The sequence below is a fragment of the Grampus griseus genome (assembly GCF_964374135.1).
Source record: "Grampus griseus genome assembly, chromosome: 1".
Lineage (NCBI taxonomy): Eukaryota > Metazoa > Chordata > Mammalia > Artiodactyla > Delphinidae > Grampus > Grampus griseus.
The window spans coordinates 5,434,580-5,449,871 of record NC_139017.1 but is presented as its reverse complement, the minus strand read 5'-3'; the positions used below and the strand labels follow the sequence as shown (position 1 = coordinate 5,449,871).

At 34.6% G+C, this 15,292-nt stretch overlaps 1 protein-coding gene across 1 annotated transcript in view; it reads left to right on the top strand.

Moving 5' to 3' along the window:
* LOC309838113 (coagulation factor XIII B chain-like) overlaps positions 1-14,319 on the top strand; it is a 39,659-nt gene extending 25,340 nt beyond the window's left edge. The window contains exons 9-12 of the mRNA XM_082679102.1: positions 1,024-1,224; positions 1,954-2,136; positions 12,734-12,944; positions 14,115-14,319. Of these exons, the coding sequence (XP_082535228.1) occupies positions 1,024-1,224; positions 1,954-2,136; positions 12,734-12,944; positions 14,115-14,148 (629 nt within the window). The 3' untranslated portion in view covers positions 14,149-14,319. The remainder of the gene's footprint in view (positions 1-1,023; positions 1,225-1,953; positions 2,137-12,733; positions 12,945-14,114) is intronic.
* The last annotated feature ends 973 nt before the right edge of the window (positions 14,320-15,292 follow it).

Here is a 15,292-nt window from a genome sequence, read left to right as displayed (position 1 = left end):
ATGGGAAAGATGGTGCTATAATTCCCATCTGTGAATTATTCCAGATGTTATGAACTTCTCAACCTCCCCCCTGCTGGTCTTCCCTGCCCTTATCCTACTTCAGCCAGTCTAGTCTCATTACTCCTCCCCAAGTAAGCCAGGTGTGCTCTCACCTCAAGGTAGTTCCCTGTGCCTGGAATGCCCTTCCCTCAAAAAATGACTTGGTTCAGGGGCTTCCCTGGTGGCGCAGTGGTTGAGAGTCCGCCTGCCGATGCAGGGGACATGGGTTCGTGCCCTGGCCCGGGAAGATCCCACATGCCGCGGAGCGGCTGGGCCCGTGAGCCATGACCGCTGAGCCTGCACGTCCGGAGCCTGTACTCCGCAACGGGAGAGGCCACAACAATGAGAGGAAATGACTTGGTTCACTCCTTAGCCTTCTGCAAGTCTGTTCAAAGATTACTTATTTAAGCCTGTCCCAACCACCTTACCTAGAAGCACAGCCCCCCTTCCCCCACGCCTCCACTATTAATTTTCCTATCGCACTTATTATATGTAGTTTAAGGATGGCCCCAAATTATAAGATCCATATATTTATTACATTTATTGTTGATTGTGTGTGTGTGTCTCCCAGTTAGAAGGTAATCTCCATGAGGGCAGGGATCTTTGTTTTATTCACCGACGAATATCAAGTGGTAAGTGTCCCACAAATATTACACAGTTAATACATTTTCTATTTGAAGATTTTATTTTATAGGAAGGAAATCAGGATGAACCTAAGTGGTTGTTGCCTTAAACAATATTTTTAATGTTTCAAATTAAGTGGTTTTAATTTATGATATATTGAAGATAATACAAAATATATAAATTCATTTGACAGCAATAAAGTGTATCCTTTATCATGTATATGTGTGAAGAGCTTTAATAATGATAAATGGTAAATATAAAATACTGCTTTTGATGCCTGTCATAATTTTTTTTGTAAAAATATATCACTTTCATACTTGTGAGATGAGTAAAGAATTGAAAAGACCCTTTGTTTTACAGAGCCGTGTACAGTTAACATGGATGACATGAGCAGAAATAACCTAGAGATGAAATGGAATTATGAAGGAAAGATCCTACATGGAGATTTAATAGATTTTGTATGTAAACAGGGGTATGACTTGTCTCCATCAACTGCACCCTCTGAATTATCGGTGCAGTGCAACAGAGGTGAAGTGAAATATCCTTCATGTATTAGAAAAGGTAAAACAGTAGTGCTTCCTGACAATTTCTTGGGTGACCAGTATCACAGGTGATCAGTATGAGTTCAAAGGATAAGACCCTAAGCAATCCACCACCCTCATCATCTAATCTATAAAATTGGGAATAACCTGATCAATTTCCAATCAGCACATACCCTTAAATAGGATCTATGCTGACATCTTTTTATTCTGTAAGTCAGTTTTATAAAGAGAGAAATCATGAGATTTTGTACATATCACCAGACTTTCAGAGGATGGATCACCCTCTTGTGAGCAATCAACAACCCTGTAAAGCATTGCTCTCCTCAGGGTTTGCAGGGGAGCATTGTCTCAGAAGAGGGCTTAAGGTAGAGTGAGAGACTTTGTGTACTCCTTGGGCATGGGACTGTCACTTTTAATAAAGAAACAGGAAGAGAATGCATACAGAAAGCATGGCCTCAAGACGGATCTTATATGCTTTCACTTTTGGCAAACAGAAAGGGGAAAAGTAAAATCCCAATAATTAATACTTTGCTAGTTTTAAACATGTATTTAATATTATGATATTCTAATGGCAATCATAAATTTTATGTATGAAGTTATTGCAGAAATGCTTTTGATATTTAAAAATTACTTGAGAGATGTCTTAAAAATGCTTTTACATGAAATATATTGTTTTATTTCTGTAGAGATTATAAAAACACTGGCTGCCTATTGTAGCAATTCATTGCAGACTTTATTATATTTGCAGAATCTAAAAGAACATGTGCATCTCCCCCATTTATTAAAAATGGAGTTATTAAGAGTTCAACAGTCAGGACCTATGAAAATGGTTCCTCAGTGGAATACAGATGTTTCGAGCACCATTTCCTACAAGGGTCTAAGGAGTCCTATTGTTTAGAGGGAGTGTGGACTACACCACCATTGTGTTTGGGTAAGTACTGCCACATATGTCTCTATTTATTAAAATAAAACCATATTTTTCACTTCCTCGTCTCTTCGAGTTGATATAGCTCTAATATAAAATTTAAATTTTGCATTTTTGTTATTTTATTAGTGTGCTTGTTGAATTACTGGTTTCTACTCTTTCCTCTAGATCATGAATAACTAGAATCCAGCTCATTCTAACAAGTACTTTTTAAGTACAAACCATACATGAGGTACTGGGTTGGTAGGACCTATATGATGGTTAAGCTGTGTGCTGTGGGTAACCAGTCTAACAGTGGTCATTCAGTGTTATTGGTGCTGTGCTAGAAAACACGAGGACAGCGGGAAACAGATATAGGAATCGTCCCCTCAATCTGAAAGATGATAATGCCTTGTTGATGAGGCATCCTAATAAAAGTAACACTATCTCCCAAAATTCTCAGGAGTCATAAAATAGCATATTTTTAAATAAAAAGAAAATATTTCTTTGTGTTTATATCTGGCTTTCATTTATTTTCTTATCTTATTTCACTGTCTTGGACTTCAGTATAATGCTGAGTATAAGTGTTGGGTATCTGTGTTCTGATCTCATAACTAAATCTTTCAGTAATTCATCTTTAAATATGGTGTTACAAATACGTTAAAAAAATCAAAATAAAGATATAGAAACCACCTATTTCTATTTTGCTAAGAGTTTAAAAAAACCTTCAGTGCAGTGAGTTTAATTTTAGCAATATCTGTTGAAACAATCATATGATTATTACATTTATTTTTTTTTCCCTGGAATTACATTGCTTCTTTTTTGAATGTTAAAGCAGGATTGTATTTCTGTAATAAATCCCACATGGTTGTGATGAATTATGCTTTTTATATATTGTTGAATTTTATTTGCTAATACTCTACGTAGGATTTTTGCAACTATTTTCATGAGGGAGATTGGTTTGTTATTTTCCTTTTGGGTTTTGTATCAAGTTTCTGCTAACTTCATACAATGGGTTGGGAAGTATTCCCTTTTTATCAATTCTCTAGATTTTGTCTAAGACTGGTACTATTTCTTCTTTAATAATTGTAAGAAATCATCAGAGATGCCACCTGGGCCTTGAGGTTTTTTTTGAGGAAAGGTTTTAATGACAACTTCAATTTGTTTAATAGATATTAGGTTATTATTCTCTTCTCTCCGTTTCAGTAGGAAGTGGTTTGTAAGAATGTGTCCATTATATCTAAATTGTCAAGTTTGTTGACATAACGTTCATGACATCCTCTTAATGGTCTTTTTAATGCCTTTAGTGATGTGTCTTTTGTTATACTACTGTGAAGAAGTATGTCTTTCTGATATATCTTGCTGAGGGTCTGTAAATTTTATTGGTCCTTACAAGCAATCAGTATCTGCATTTTTTGATCCTTTCATCAAATGTTGCTATTTCATTAATTTATATTCTTGTCTTTATTATTTCCTCTCTTTACTTTCTTGGATTTATTTTATTATACTTTTCCTAGCTTGTTTAGATGTATACTTAGAGTACTAATTTTCATCCTTTATGTTTTTCCCTAAAAATGAATTTAAGGATATAAATTTCCCACTGAGCATAACTTCAGCTTCATCCCACACATTTTTATATTTTTGATTTTTACTATCATTCAGCTAAAAATTTATAATACCCATTTTGATATCTTCTATGCACTCTGAGTTATGTAGAAGTTTATTTTTTAAATTCTAAACATTGGAGGATTTTCTAGTTTTCTTTTGGTTGTTGATTTCTAGTCTAAATCCATTGAGACATACTTTGAATTATATCTGTTCTTTGAAATTCACTGATACTTAGTCTATTACAAGCATATACTTGTTTCAGGTAAACCTTTTTACTGGAAATAAATTAATTTTGTCCTTGTTGGGTTCACTGTTGTTACATACATATCAATTGAATTGAATTTTGTTTCTCATGTTACTAAGTTCATTCTTATCTGTCCAGATTTATGTTTGTTTGTTTATTTGTTTATTTTTCTACCAATTATCAAAAGAAGTGTGTTAAATTCTCTCACATGGTACATTTAAAAATATTTATCATTTTAGTTCTGTCAAATTTTGGTTATGTATTTTGATGCTATTTTATTAGGTGCACACAGATTGAAACATGTTGAATCTGTATAATTTGAGTCTTTCTTTACCTATAGTAATGCTTTGTTTTTGTTTGGTTTTGCCGTAAAATCTACTTTAGCTGTACCAACTGGCGTTTGCCAAGTATTTACAAGGTGTACAATTTTTCATCCTTTAACTTTCAACTTTCTGGATTCTTACTTGTAATGTGTATGTCTTACAAGCAATATATAGTTAGTGTATGTAAAATTATACTTATTCAGTCTGACAATCATTTCCTTTACAATGGATTATTTAGTCCATTTACATACTAATGTGATTACTGATATGTTTGGGTTTATAGCTACTACCTTACTATACTAGATATATATCCTATCTGTTCTATGTTCTGTTTTCTCTCTCTTTTTTTTTTATTGTTTTCTCATGGGCAAATCAAATTTTTTGTTATACCATTTTACTCTCTCATAGCTTGTGGATTATACGTTCCTCCAGACTTCTTTTAGCTGTTATCATAGAGATTTCATAATGCAAAATGGCCTTATTACAATTGAGTACAAATTCGTAGTTTTACCATTTCTCTAGGACACAGAACACTTTATTTACTCTTCCCACTTTTTGTATTATTATGTCATGCATTTTCATTGTACATATAGTTTAAGTCCCAAAGATATATTAATATTATGTTGTCCAACAATATTCTTTTAGATTTACCCATATATTTATTAGTAATTTGTTCCTCATCTTTTCTTTTTTTTTAATTTATTTTTTGATACAGCAGGTTCTTATTAGTCATCCATTTTATACACATTAGTGTATACATGTCAATCCCAATCTCCCAATTCATCCCATCACTACCCCCCGCAACCGCTTTTCCCACTTTGTGTCCATACGTTTGTTCTCTACATCTGTGTCTCAATTTCTGCCCTGCAAACTGGTTCATCTGTACCATTTTTCTAGGTTCCACATATAGGCATTAATATGCAGTATTTGTTTTTCTCTTTCTGGCTTACTTCACTCTGTATGACAGTCTCTAGATTCATCCACATCTCTACAAGTGACCCATTTTCCTTTTTATGGATGAGTAATATTCCATTGTATATATGTACCACATCTTCTTTACCCATTCGTCTGTCGATGGGCATTTAGGTTGCTTCCATGACCTTGCTATTGTAAGTAGTGCTGCAATGAACATTGGGGGTGCATGTGTCTTTTTCAATTATGGTTTTCTCTAGGTATATGCCCAGGAGTGGGATTGCTGACTCATATTGTAATTCTACTTTTAGTTGTTTAAGGAACCTCCATATTATTCTCCATAGTGGCTGTATCAATTTACATCCCTACCAATGGTGCAAGACAGTTCCCTTTTCTCCACACCCTCTCCAGCATTTGTTGTTTGTAGATTTTCTGATGATGCCCATTCTAAATGGTGTGAGGTGATACCTCTTTATAGTTTTGATTTGCATTTCTCTAATAATTAGTGATGTTGAGCAGCATTTTATGTGCTTCTCGGCCATCTGTATGTCCTCTTTGGAGAAATGTCTGTTTAGGTCTTCCGCCCATTTTTTGAATGGGTTGTTTGTTTTTTTTAATATTGAGCTGCATACGCTGTTTATATATTTTGGAGATTAATCCTTTGTCTGTTGATTCATTTGCAAATATTTTTTTCCCATTCTGAGGGTTGTATTTTCATCTTGTTTTTAGTTTCCTTTGCTTTGCAAAAGCTTTTAAATTTCATTAGGTCCCATTTGTTTATTTTTGTTTTTATTTCCATTACTCTAGGAGGTAGATCAAAAAAGATCTTGCTGTGATTTATGTCAAAGACTGTTCTTCCTATGTTTCCCTCTAAGAGTTTTATGGTGTCCGGTCTTACATTTAGGTCTCTAATCCATTTTGAGTTTATTTTTGTGTATAGTGTTAGGGACTGTTCTAATTTCATTCTTTTACATGTAGTTGTCCAGTTTTCCCAGAACCACTTATTGAAGAGACTGTCTTTTCTCCATTGTATATGCTTGCCTCGTTTCTCATAAATTAGTTGACCATAGGTACGTGGGTTCATCTCTGGACTTTCTATCCTGTTCCATTGATCTATATTTCTGTTTTTGTGCCAGTACCATATTGTCTTGATTACTGTAGCTTTGTAGTATAGTCTGAAGTCAGGGAGTCTGATTCCTCCAGCTCCATTTTTTCCCTCATGAGTGCTTTGGCTATTTGGGGTCTTTTGTGTCTCCATACAAATTTTAAGACTTTTTGTTCTAGTTCTGTAAAAAATGCCATTGGTAATTTGATAGGGATTACATTGAATCTGTAGATTGCTTTGGGTAGTATAGTCATTTTCACAATATTGATTCTTCCAATCCAAGAACATGGTATATCTCTCCATCTGTTGGTATCATCTTTAATTTCTTTCAACAGTGTCTTATAGTTTTCTGCATACAGGTCTTTTGTCTCCCTAGGTAGGTTTATTCTTAGGTATTTTATTCTTTTTGTTGCAATGGTAAATGGGAGTGTTTCCTTAATTTCTCTTTCAGATTTTTCATCATTAGCGTATAGGAATGCAAGAGATTTCTGTTCACAAATTTTGTACCCTGCAACTTTATCAGATTCATTGATTAGCTCTAGTAGTTTTCTGGTGGCATCTTTAGGATTCTCTATGTATAGTATCATGTAATCTGCAAACAGTGACAGTTTTACTTCTTTTCCAATATGTATTCCTTTTTCTCATTTTCTTCTCTGATTGCCGTGGCTAGGACTTCCAAAACTATGTTGAATAATAGTGGCGAGAGTGGACATCCTTGTCTTGTTCCTGATCTTAGAGGAAATGCTTTCAGTTTTTCACCATTGAGAATGATGTTTGCTGTGGGTTTATCGTATATGGCCTTTATTATGTTGAGGTAGGTTTGCTCTATGCCCACTTTCTGGAGCGTTTTTATCATAAATGGGTGTTGAGTTTTGTCAAAACCTTTTTCTGCATCTATTGAGATGGTCATATGGTTTTTCTTCTTCAATTTTTTAATATCGTGTATCACACTGATTGATTTTCATATATTGAAGAATCCTTGCATCCCTGGTATAAATCCCACTTGATCATGGTGTATGATCCTTTTAATGTGTTGTTGGATTCTGTTTGCTAGTATTTTGTTGAGGATTTTTAAATCTATATTCATCAGTGATATTGGGCTGTAATTTTCTTTTTTCGTAGTATCTTTGTCTGGTTTTGGTATCAGGGTGATGGTGGCCTCATAGAAGGTGTTTGGGAGTGTTCCTTCCTCTGCAAATTTTCGGAAGAGTTTGAGAAGGATGGGTGTTAGCTCTTCTGTAAGTGGTAGGATTCACCTGTGAAACCATCTGGTCCTGGACTTTTATTTGTTGGAAGATTTTTAATCACAGTTTCAATTTCATTACTTGTGATTGGTCTATTCATATTTTCTATTTCTTCCTAGTTCAGTCTTGGAAGGTTATACCTTTCTAATAATTTGTCCATTTCTTCCAGGTTGTCCATTTTATTGGCACAGAATTGCTTTTCGTAGTCTCTTAGGATGCTTTGTATTTCTGCGCTGCCTGTTGTAACTTCTCCTTTTTCATTTCTAATTTTATTGATTTGAGCCCTCGCCCTCTTTTTCTAGATGAGTCTGGTTAATGGTTATCAATTTTGTTGATCTTCTCAAAGAACAAGCTTATAGTTTTATTGATCTGTGCTATTGTTTTCTTTGTTTCTATTTCATTTATTTCTGCTCTGATCTTTATGATTTCTTTCCTTCTGCTAACTTTGGGATTTGTTTGCTCTTCTTTCTCTAGTTCCTTTAGGTGAATGGTTAGATTGTTTATTTGAGATTTTTCTTGTTTCTTGAGGTAGGCTTTTATAGCTATAAACTTCCCTCTTAGAACTGCTTTTGCTGCATCCCATAGGTTTTGGATTGTCGTGTTTTCATTATTATTTGTCTCTAGGTATTTTTTGCTTTCCTCTTTGATTTCTTCAGTGATCTCTTGGTTATTTAGTAACATATTGCTTAGCCTCCATGTGTTTGTGTTTTTTTTGCTTTTTTCCCTGTAATTGATTTCTAACCTCATAGTGTTGTGGTCAGAAAAGATGCTTGATATGATTTTAATTTTCTTAAATTTACTGAGGCTTGATTTGTGACCCAAGATGTGATCTATCCTGGAGAATGTTCCGTGTGCACTTGAGAAGAAAGTGTAGTCTGCTGTTTTTGGGTGGAATGTCCTATAAATATCAATTAAATCTGCCTGGTCTATTGTGTCATTTAAAGCTTGTGTTTCCTTGTTAATTTTCTGTTTGGATGATCTTTCCATTGTGTAAGTGAGGTGTTAAAGTCTCCACTATTATTCTGTTACTGTTGATTTCCTCTTTTATAGCTGTTAGCCATTGCCTTATGTATTGAGGTGCTCCTATGTTGGGTGCATATATATTTATAATTGTTATATCTTCTTCTTGGATTAATCCCTTGATCATTATGTAGTGTCCTTCCTTGTCTCTTGTAACATTCTTTATTTTAAAGTCTATTTTATCTGATATGAGTATTGCTACTCCAGCTTTCTTTTGATTTCCATTTGCATGGAATATATTTTTCCATCCCCTCACTTTTAGTCTGAACGTGTCCCTAGGTCTGAAGTGGGTCTCTTGTAGACAGCATATAGATGAGTCTTGTATTTGTATCCATTCAGCAAGCCTGTGTCTTTTGGTTGGAGGATTTAATCCATTCACGTTTAAGGTAATTATCGATATGTATGTTTCTATGACCATTTTCTTAATTGTTTGGGGTTTGTTTTTGTAGGTCCTTTTCTTCTCTTGTGTTTCCCACTTAGAGAAGTTCCTTTAGCATTTGTTGTAGAGCTGGTTTGCTGGTGCTGAGTTCTCTTAGCTTTTGCTTGTCTGTAAAGCTTTTGATTTCTCCATCGAATCTGAGTGAGATCCTTGCCGGGTAGAGTAATCTTGGTTGTAGGTTCTTCCCTTTCATCACTTTAAGTATATCATGTCACTCCCTTCTGGCTTGTAGAGTTTCTGCTGAGTAATCAGCTGTTAACCTTATGGGAGTTCCCTTGTATGTTATTTGTTGTTTTTCCCTTGCTGCTTTCAATAATTTTTCTTTTTTTTAAATTTTTGCCAATTTGATTACTATGTGTCTCGGCATGTTTCTCCTTGGGTTTATCCTGTATGGGACTCTCTGAGCTTCCTGGATTTGGTTGACTATTCCTTTCCCATGTTAGGGAAGTCTTCGACTATAATCTCTTCAAATATTTTCTCGGGTCTTTTCTCTTTCTCTTCTCCTTCTGGGACCCCTGTAATGTGGATGTTGTTGTGTTTAATTTTGTCCCAGAGGTCTCATAGGCTGTCTTTATTTCTTTTCATTCTTTTTTCTTTATTCTGTTCCACAGCCGTGAATTCCATCATTCTGTCTTCCAGGTCATTTATTCGTTCTTCTGCCTCAGTTATTCTGCTATTGATTCCTTCTAGTCTAGTTTTCATTTCAGTTATTGTATTGTTCATCTCTGTTTATTTGTTCTTTAATTCTTGTAGATCTTTGTTAAACATTTCTTTCGTCTTCTAGATCTTTGCCTCCATTCTTTTTCCGACGTCCTGGATCATCTTCACTATCATTATTCTGAATTCTTTTTCTGGAAAGTTGCCTATCTCCACTTCATTTAGTTGTTTTTCTGGGGTTTTATCTTGCTCCTTCATCTGGTACATAGCCCTCTGCCTTTTCATCTTGTCTGTCTTTCTGTGAATGTGGTTTTTGTTCCAGACTGCAGGATTGTAGTTCTTCTTGCTTCTGCTGTCTGCCCTCTGGTGGATGAGGCTATCTACCTCATCTTTTCTTGTTTTTCTCTGTTTCTCATTTTTTGTATGCCTGAAAAAATTAGTTCTTTATTATTTTCTCAGTTTGTGTTTGTCTGCAAATCTCTTTATTTTTTTTCTCCTTTGAGGAATATTTTTGCCTGATATAGAATTCTAGCTTGTCCATTATTTTCTTTCAATGCTTTAAGGATGTCATTTCATCCTTTTCTGTTTTTGTACTTTTTGTTAAATAGTCAAAGATCATTTTAATAGTACTTTTTTGAAAGTAAGCATCTTTTACTCTGCTGCCTTTGAGATTCTCTTTGCCTTCTCAGTAGGTTATTTTGGTTCGACATAGATGTTGGTTTCTTTGTGCACTTTATTCTCCTAGTTGGTAGGACTTCTTGAATCTGTGACTTGATATCTTTCATAGGTTTTGGAAATGTTTGGCTAATGTCTTTTCAAATATTTTTAACATTTTCTCTTTTCACTCTTTCTGTGATTCCATAAAACACATGTTACATCTTTTTCCAGTGTCCCCTGTCTCTTAAAATCAATATTTTCTTTCCTTTTATCTTCTCATTGTTTCAGTTTGGTAATTCTCTGCTGATATATTTTCCAGTTCATGAATCCTCTCTTTAGATGTGTACAGTCTGCTTTAAACTTGTATACTGAGTTCTCAATTTCAACTATTATCTTTGCATTTCTAGAATATCCATTTCATATTTTTTTGTAGATTTGAGTTGTCTGATGAAAGACTTCATCTTAACATCTATTTCTTGACCATATTAGTCGCAATTATTTATTTTTAACTCCTTGTCTGCAAATTCCAATATCTGGATCATCTGTAAGCTATATCTATTTTCTAGATCCATTTCTTGCTATTTCTGTTAATGGTTGATTGAATATCAAATATTTATGTGTGGATGAAATTTTAGGATCTTGAGACAATGATGCCATCTTATTCCAGACAATACTCATCCCATCTTCTGGCTGATAGTGTAGGGAAATTTATTCTCTATTCAGTGAGAGACAAAGCTTTCTCTAAGCTTATTTTCAGAACTTTGTTTGCTCCTGCTCATAGAATGTACCCTGCAGAGTTCTTCACTAGAGTTTGGTGTATATACCAAGGTCCCCCTTCCTGCCTGGCTCTGATATTCCTGGGAGATGGCCACTGCTCACTGTAGCTTTCCGTTCACTTCAAGTTGAGCTCCTCATTCTCTCTCTGCACAATCAAGAATAGGCAGATGCCCCCCTGGCAAAGCCAGGGCAGAGTATCAAGCTCATTTCATCCTACCTCCCATCTCTCTGGGCTCTGACACGTCAAGTCCTGGCTGTCTTGGCTGACCCACTTTTCTATCCTCAACCCCGTGGGATTTCCAGCAGCTCTTCTGGCTCTGTGTTTGTCGCTGGCCCATCTGTATCTAGTCTCTCAGCTTGCGCTGAAAATCAACAAAGCCCCAAGAGAAAAATGGCACAGAGTGTGGAACTCATCTGAATGGGCTTTTACCAGACCCTTAGCCTCTGGAGTACTGCCTGCCTTGAAAATTCTCTGATCCCTTGAAATACTTGCTTTGGGTCTGTTTTCAGAGTTTCTAGTTCTTAGTAGAAGTGCTGGTCTGATATAGGTTACTCTGTCATGGTTGAGAGCAGAAGTTCCGTGAAACAATTTTGAACTCGTTCTAATTTAAATTGCATGTTTTGTAGAACATTCTAAACAATAGTACCATTTGACCTCATTTTCAAAACTATTTTTCAGTGACTATAAAGATCCTGTTAGACTCTTTCTAATCATTCCTGCCATTTGTTTTCTATCTATAGCGTTTCTAGGATGACATCTGACACACAGGCCTTCACTTGAGAACGACTGAATAAAGAAGTATTTTAGCGTGTCAGTTGTATGATTTGCTCTGTTAGCAACTCTGGACCTTTTTATTTATCTCAGAAGCAACTGCTTGGTGCGCTCAGTCATCCAGGAGGCAAATATGAACACAAGCAGCCCCATTTTCTGACATGATTTGACATTTGGTATCTTAAAAATACCAATGTTTTTATCAAGGAAAAGAAACCAGAGAAGTTTGTTGGGTATCCTAGTTCTTATCTTAAGTTTTTATTTTGTTTTGTTTTAATGCATAAGGAGAAGGACACAATAATACTGTCAACGCTTAAAATTTAAAGCATCTCAATCCAATCTTAATAATCCTTAATAACTGAAATTTAAAAGAGAAGAAACTGTTAATTACTTTGGATATACTTTATACATCAGGTCATAAATTCTGAGTCAGTGTCGAAACTCTAGCTTGTTTCTACATTTCCATAAAATATTATCTATCCAACCATCAATGGTTTGTCTCATGGGTGTTTTATTTGCACTTTCTGAAGAAGAAAAAAGAAAAAGAACACTATTTCAATGACTATTATTAACTATCAATGTTTTTTAAAAAACACCTTTTTTGCCTTCTGTCTTTGCAAATCTTAATGGCAAAAAGCTCAGTAACTGGCAGGACATACCCTTTTTCCAAATTCAGGGCAACAGAGATAAATGGCAGGCTGTTTTCTGTGAGCTTTGAACATATTTTCTGACTTGAATATGAATTCTAACTTACTTGCTGCTCTAATGCCTGGGAATTTTAAGGTTATTATGAGAAAGCAACACAATGGTTCCTGTTAATACTGAGAGGTATCAAGATAGTTTTCTTTGTTTTTTATTTTTTTCAGAGCCTTGCACATTATCTTTTGATACAATGGAAAGTAATAATTTGCTCCTGAAATGGAGTTTTGACAATAGGCCATATATTTTGCACGGCGAGTATATTGAGTTTCTTTGTAAGAGAGATACTTACATTGAGTTTCCTATTATCGGATCGAAATTGAGAGTGCAATGTGACAGAGGGCAGTTAAAATATCCAACATGTATTCAAAGAGAAAGGTAAGGAGAGGCTTGTACCTGCAACTATTTTTTTTTTCTGTTCAGGTTGTTATTCATGAGATTCATTATGTTATAAATTTTAGAAACATTAGGTTCTACAACAGTCCTACTTTATGGTCATTATAAAGGGAAAAAAATCACGTTGTCTTTATTTTTTAAAACCAAGACAACTCCTAGACGTATTAACTAATTCAACAAGCTTTCTGAGTGGTCTAAAGTCAAAGCACTGTTTGCTATTGGATATTTATGACTCTTTGGCAATCAGGTAAATAAATCAATTTGAGCAATATTTAAATGTGGAAAAATTAACCTACATGTTCTGAGATAAGAGAAAATCACATTTTCTCCCATTTCTCATTAGAGGTTCGTAATAATGATGGGAAACACAGTTTTACAAACTTGATACTGAGGGAAGAGCATGTCAATAACAAAGATTAAAATTATGGTATTTGTTTTCAGGAACACGGTTCTATATAAGAATTTGGAAGTTATTTCTGAAGTGTTTTCTCATATAGCAATTTTTAACATATATTTTCTACTACTTGATCAATGGAAAACAATCCTGTTCTTTTCTTAGAGAAATGTTAAAAGAATGCAATAAAATAATGTAATTCATTTTATTGGGTCAGAGTTTTGCCCCCTTTGAAGATACATTATAAAATGGGAATTATACTCTAGGTTCAACTAAGAACATTTTTAAATGACTTAAAAGTGCATGTGGTACTCTTCTAATGGTTATAAAGAATGAGCTGTATGAACTACATAAGGACAGTTTTTTAGATACTTGGAACATTCTAGAAAAAAAATTCATAAGACACACAAGTGGAAAACTTTTTTATTTTTAATTGCAGTGAAAAATCAGAGTAGAAAAATGTATGTGCTATTTAAATTTTTTATTATATCTTGCATTTCCTATTTCTAAGAGAAAAAGGAATAAGTAACTTAGAAAAAAAAATGGAGAAAATGGTGTTAGTGTAGTTAACGACATTGAGTTTTTAAAAAGAAATTGGTGGTATAATTTACCAGGGATGGTTACTTGCTTTTATCAGTACCTCATTAAAACAAGGACCAGTTATATGAAATATTGAAGGGCTAAGACTGTAATAAATACTTGACCAGAAATGATGCTTATTTCAACCCCCACCTTCTCTCTCTTTTTTTCTTATCAAGGATGTTGTCTTATCAAGAACGCTTAAGAACATGAAAATGAATGGCAAAAAGAAGAATAACATTTTGACACATCATAAAATCCTTTATAAAACATAATTGTTAGAAGAAAAATGTTGAATTAAAAACCTCTGATTTTTTACTTGCATGAAGATTTGAATCTAAACTGTTTACGCTGGACATTTTCTTTATTTATAAATAAAAGCTACACATGCTATTGTTTCACTTCTGGTTTGGATGACTTGACATGTGACCTCATCTTTGCTGCATGTTTCATCTATTAAAACATCAATCTGCACATCAAAATATTTCTGGTTCCTAATGCCAGTTCACTGGACTATACTGTCTTCAATATATGTGCAAAAATTCACACATGTCTTTAATCGTCTTTGTTAATATCAGGGTTTTCTGTTACTTTGAGGTCAATATTTATTCAAAAGAACCAGCACACTAGAGCTGAGAAACTATACATCATGTTAGAGGATTTACTTTATTAAATGAGCCGAGACTGCCCTTCAGACTTTCTAAGTGTAAAGAACTTTTAAAATTAACTGTACTGTTAGCTACCATTTGTTAATAATCAAATGGTTTGTGAATTAGTGAACCTTCCACATGTTTAAATGTTGCCCAAAGAACACAGCTATAAAAAAGAACAACCCTTACTCTTTTTATATTATACACCGTCAATTTTTTTCTTAGATTGGGTAATTAATGGAATCATGCAGATTCTGAAAAATAAAACCTGAAGTCAGAGAGACCTTCAAGCACCAAAAAAAGGGTGTGTCAATAATACTAGGGCCTGTCAGAGGCCTGAAATACTGCGTTCAGTGTGAAAGAGAGTTACTCACCCAGTTGTTATTACGGCTCATTCATAAGCACTACCTGGTTCTAGTACCCTTGTTAGGACCAGTTGTTGTTCCCAGAACAGCACATTTTTCCTCCCTAGAAGGTCTTCAGTTCTTCTAACTCAAGACCTTATTTTCCCAGTATGATGGCATTCTTCAAACCCCAACGTACAATTCCTGCTCCTGGGCTATGAGAGTTTCTCTGGAAATGAAGCCACACCTGGACTTAGCTCTGTGGATTAAACATGAATTCATTTAATGTTCAAGCATGTATGTTTTAGAACTGTCCTTCCTTGAGTTCATATGCATTATTTCAATTAATCTCCAAGAGTAGTT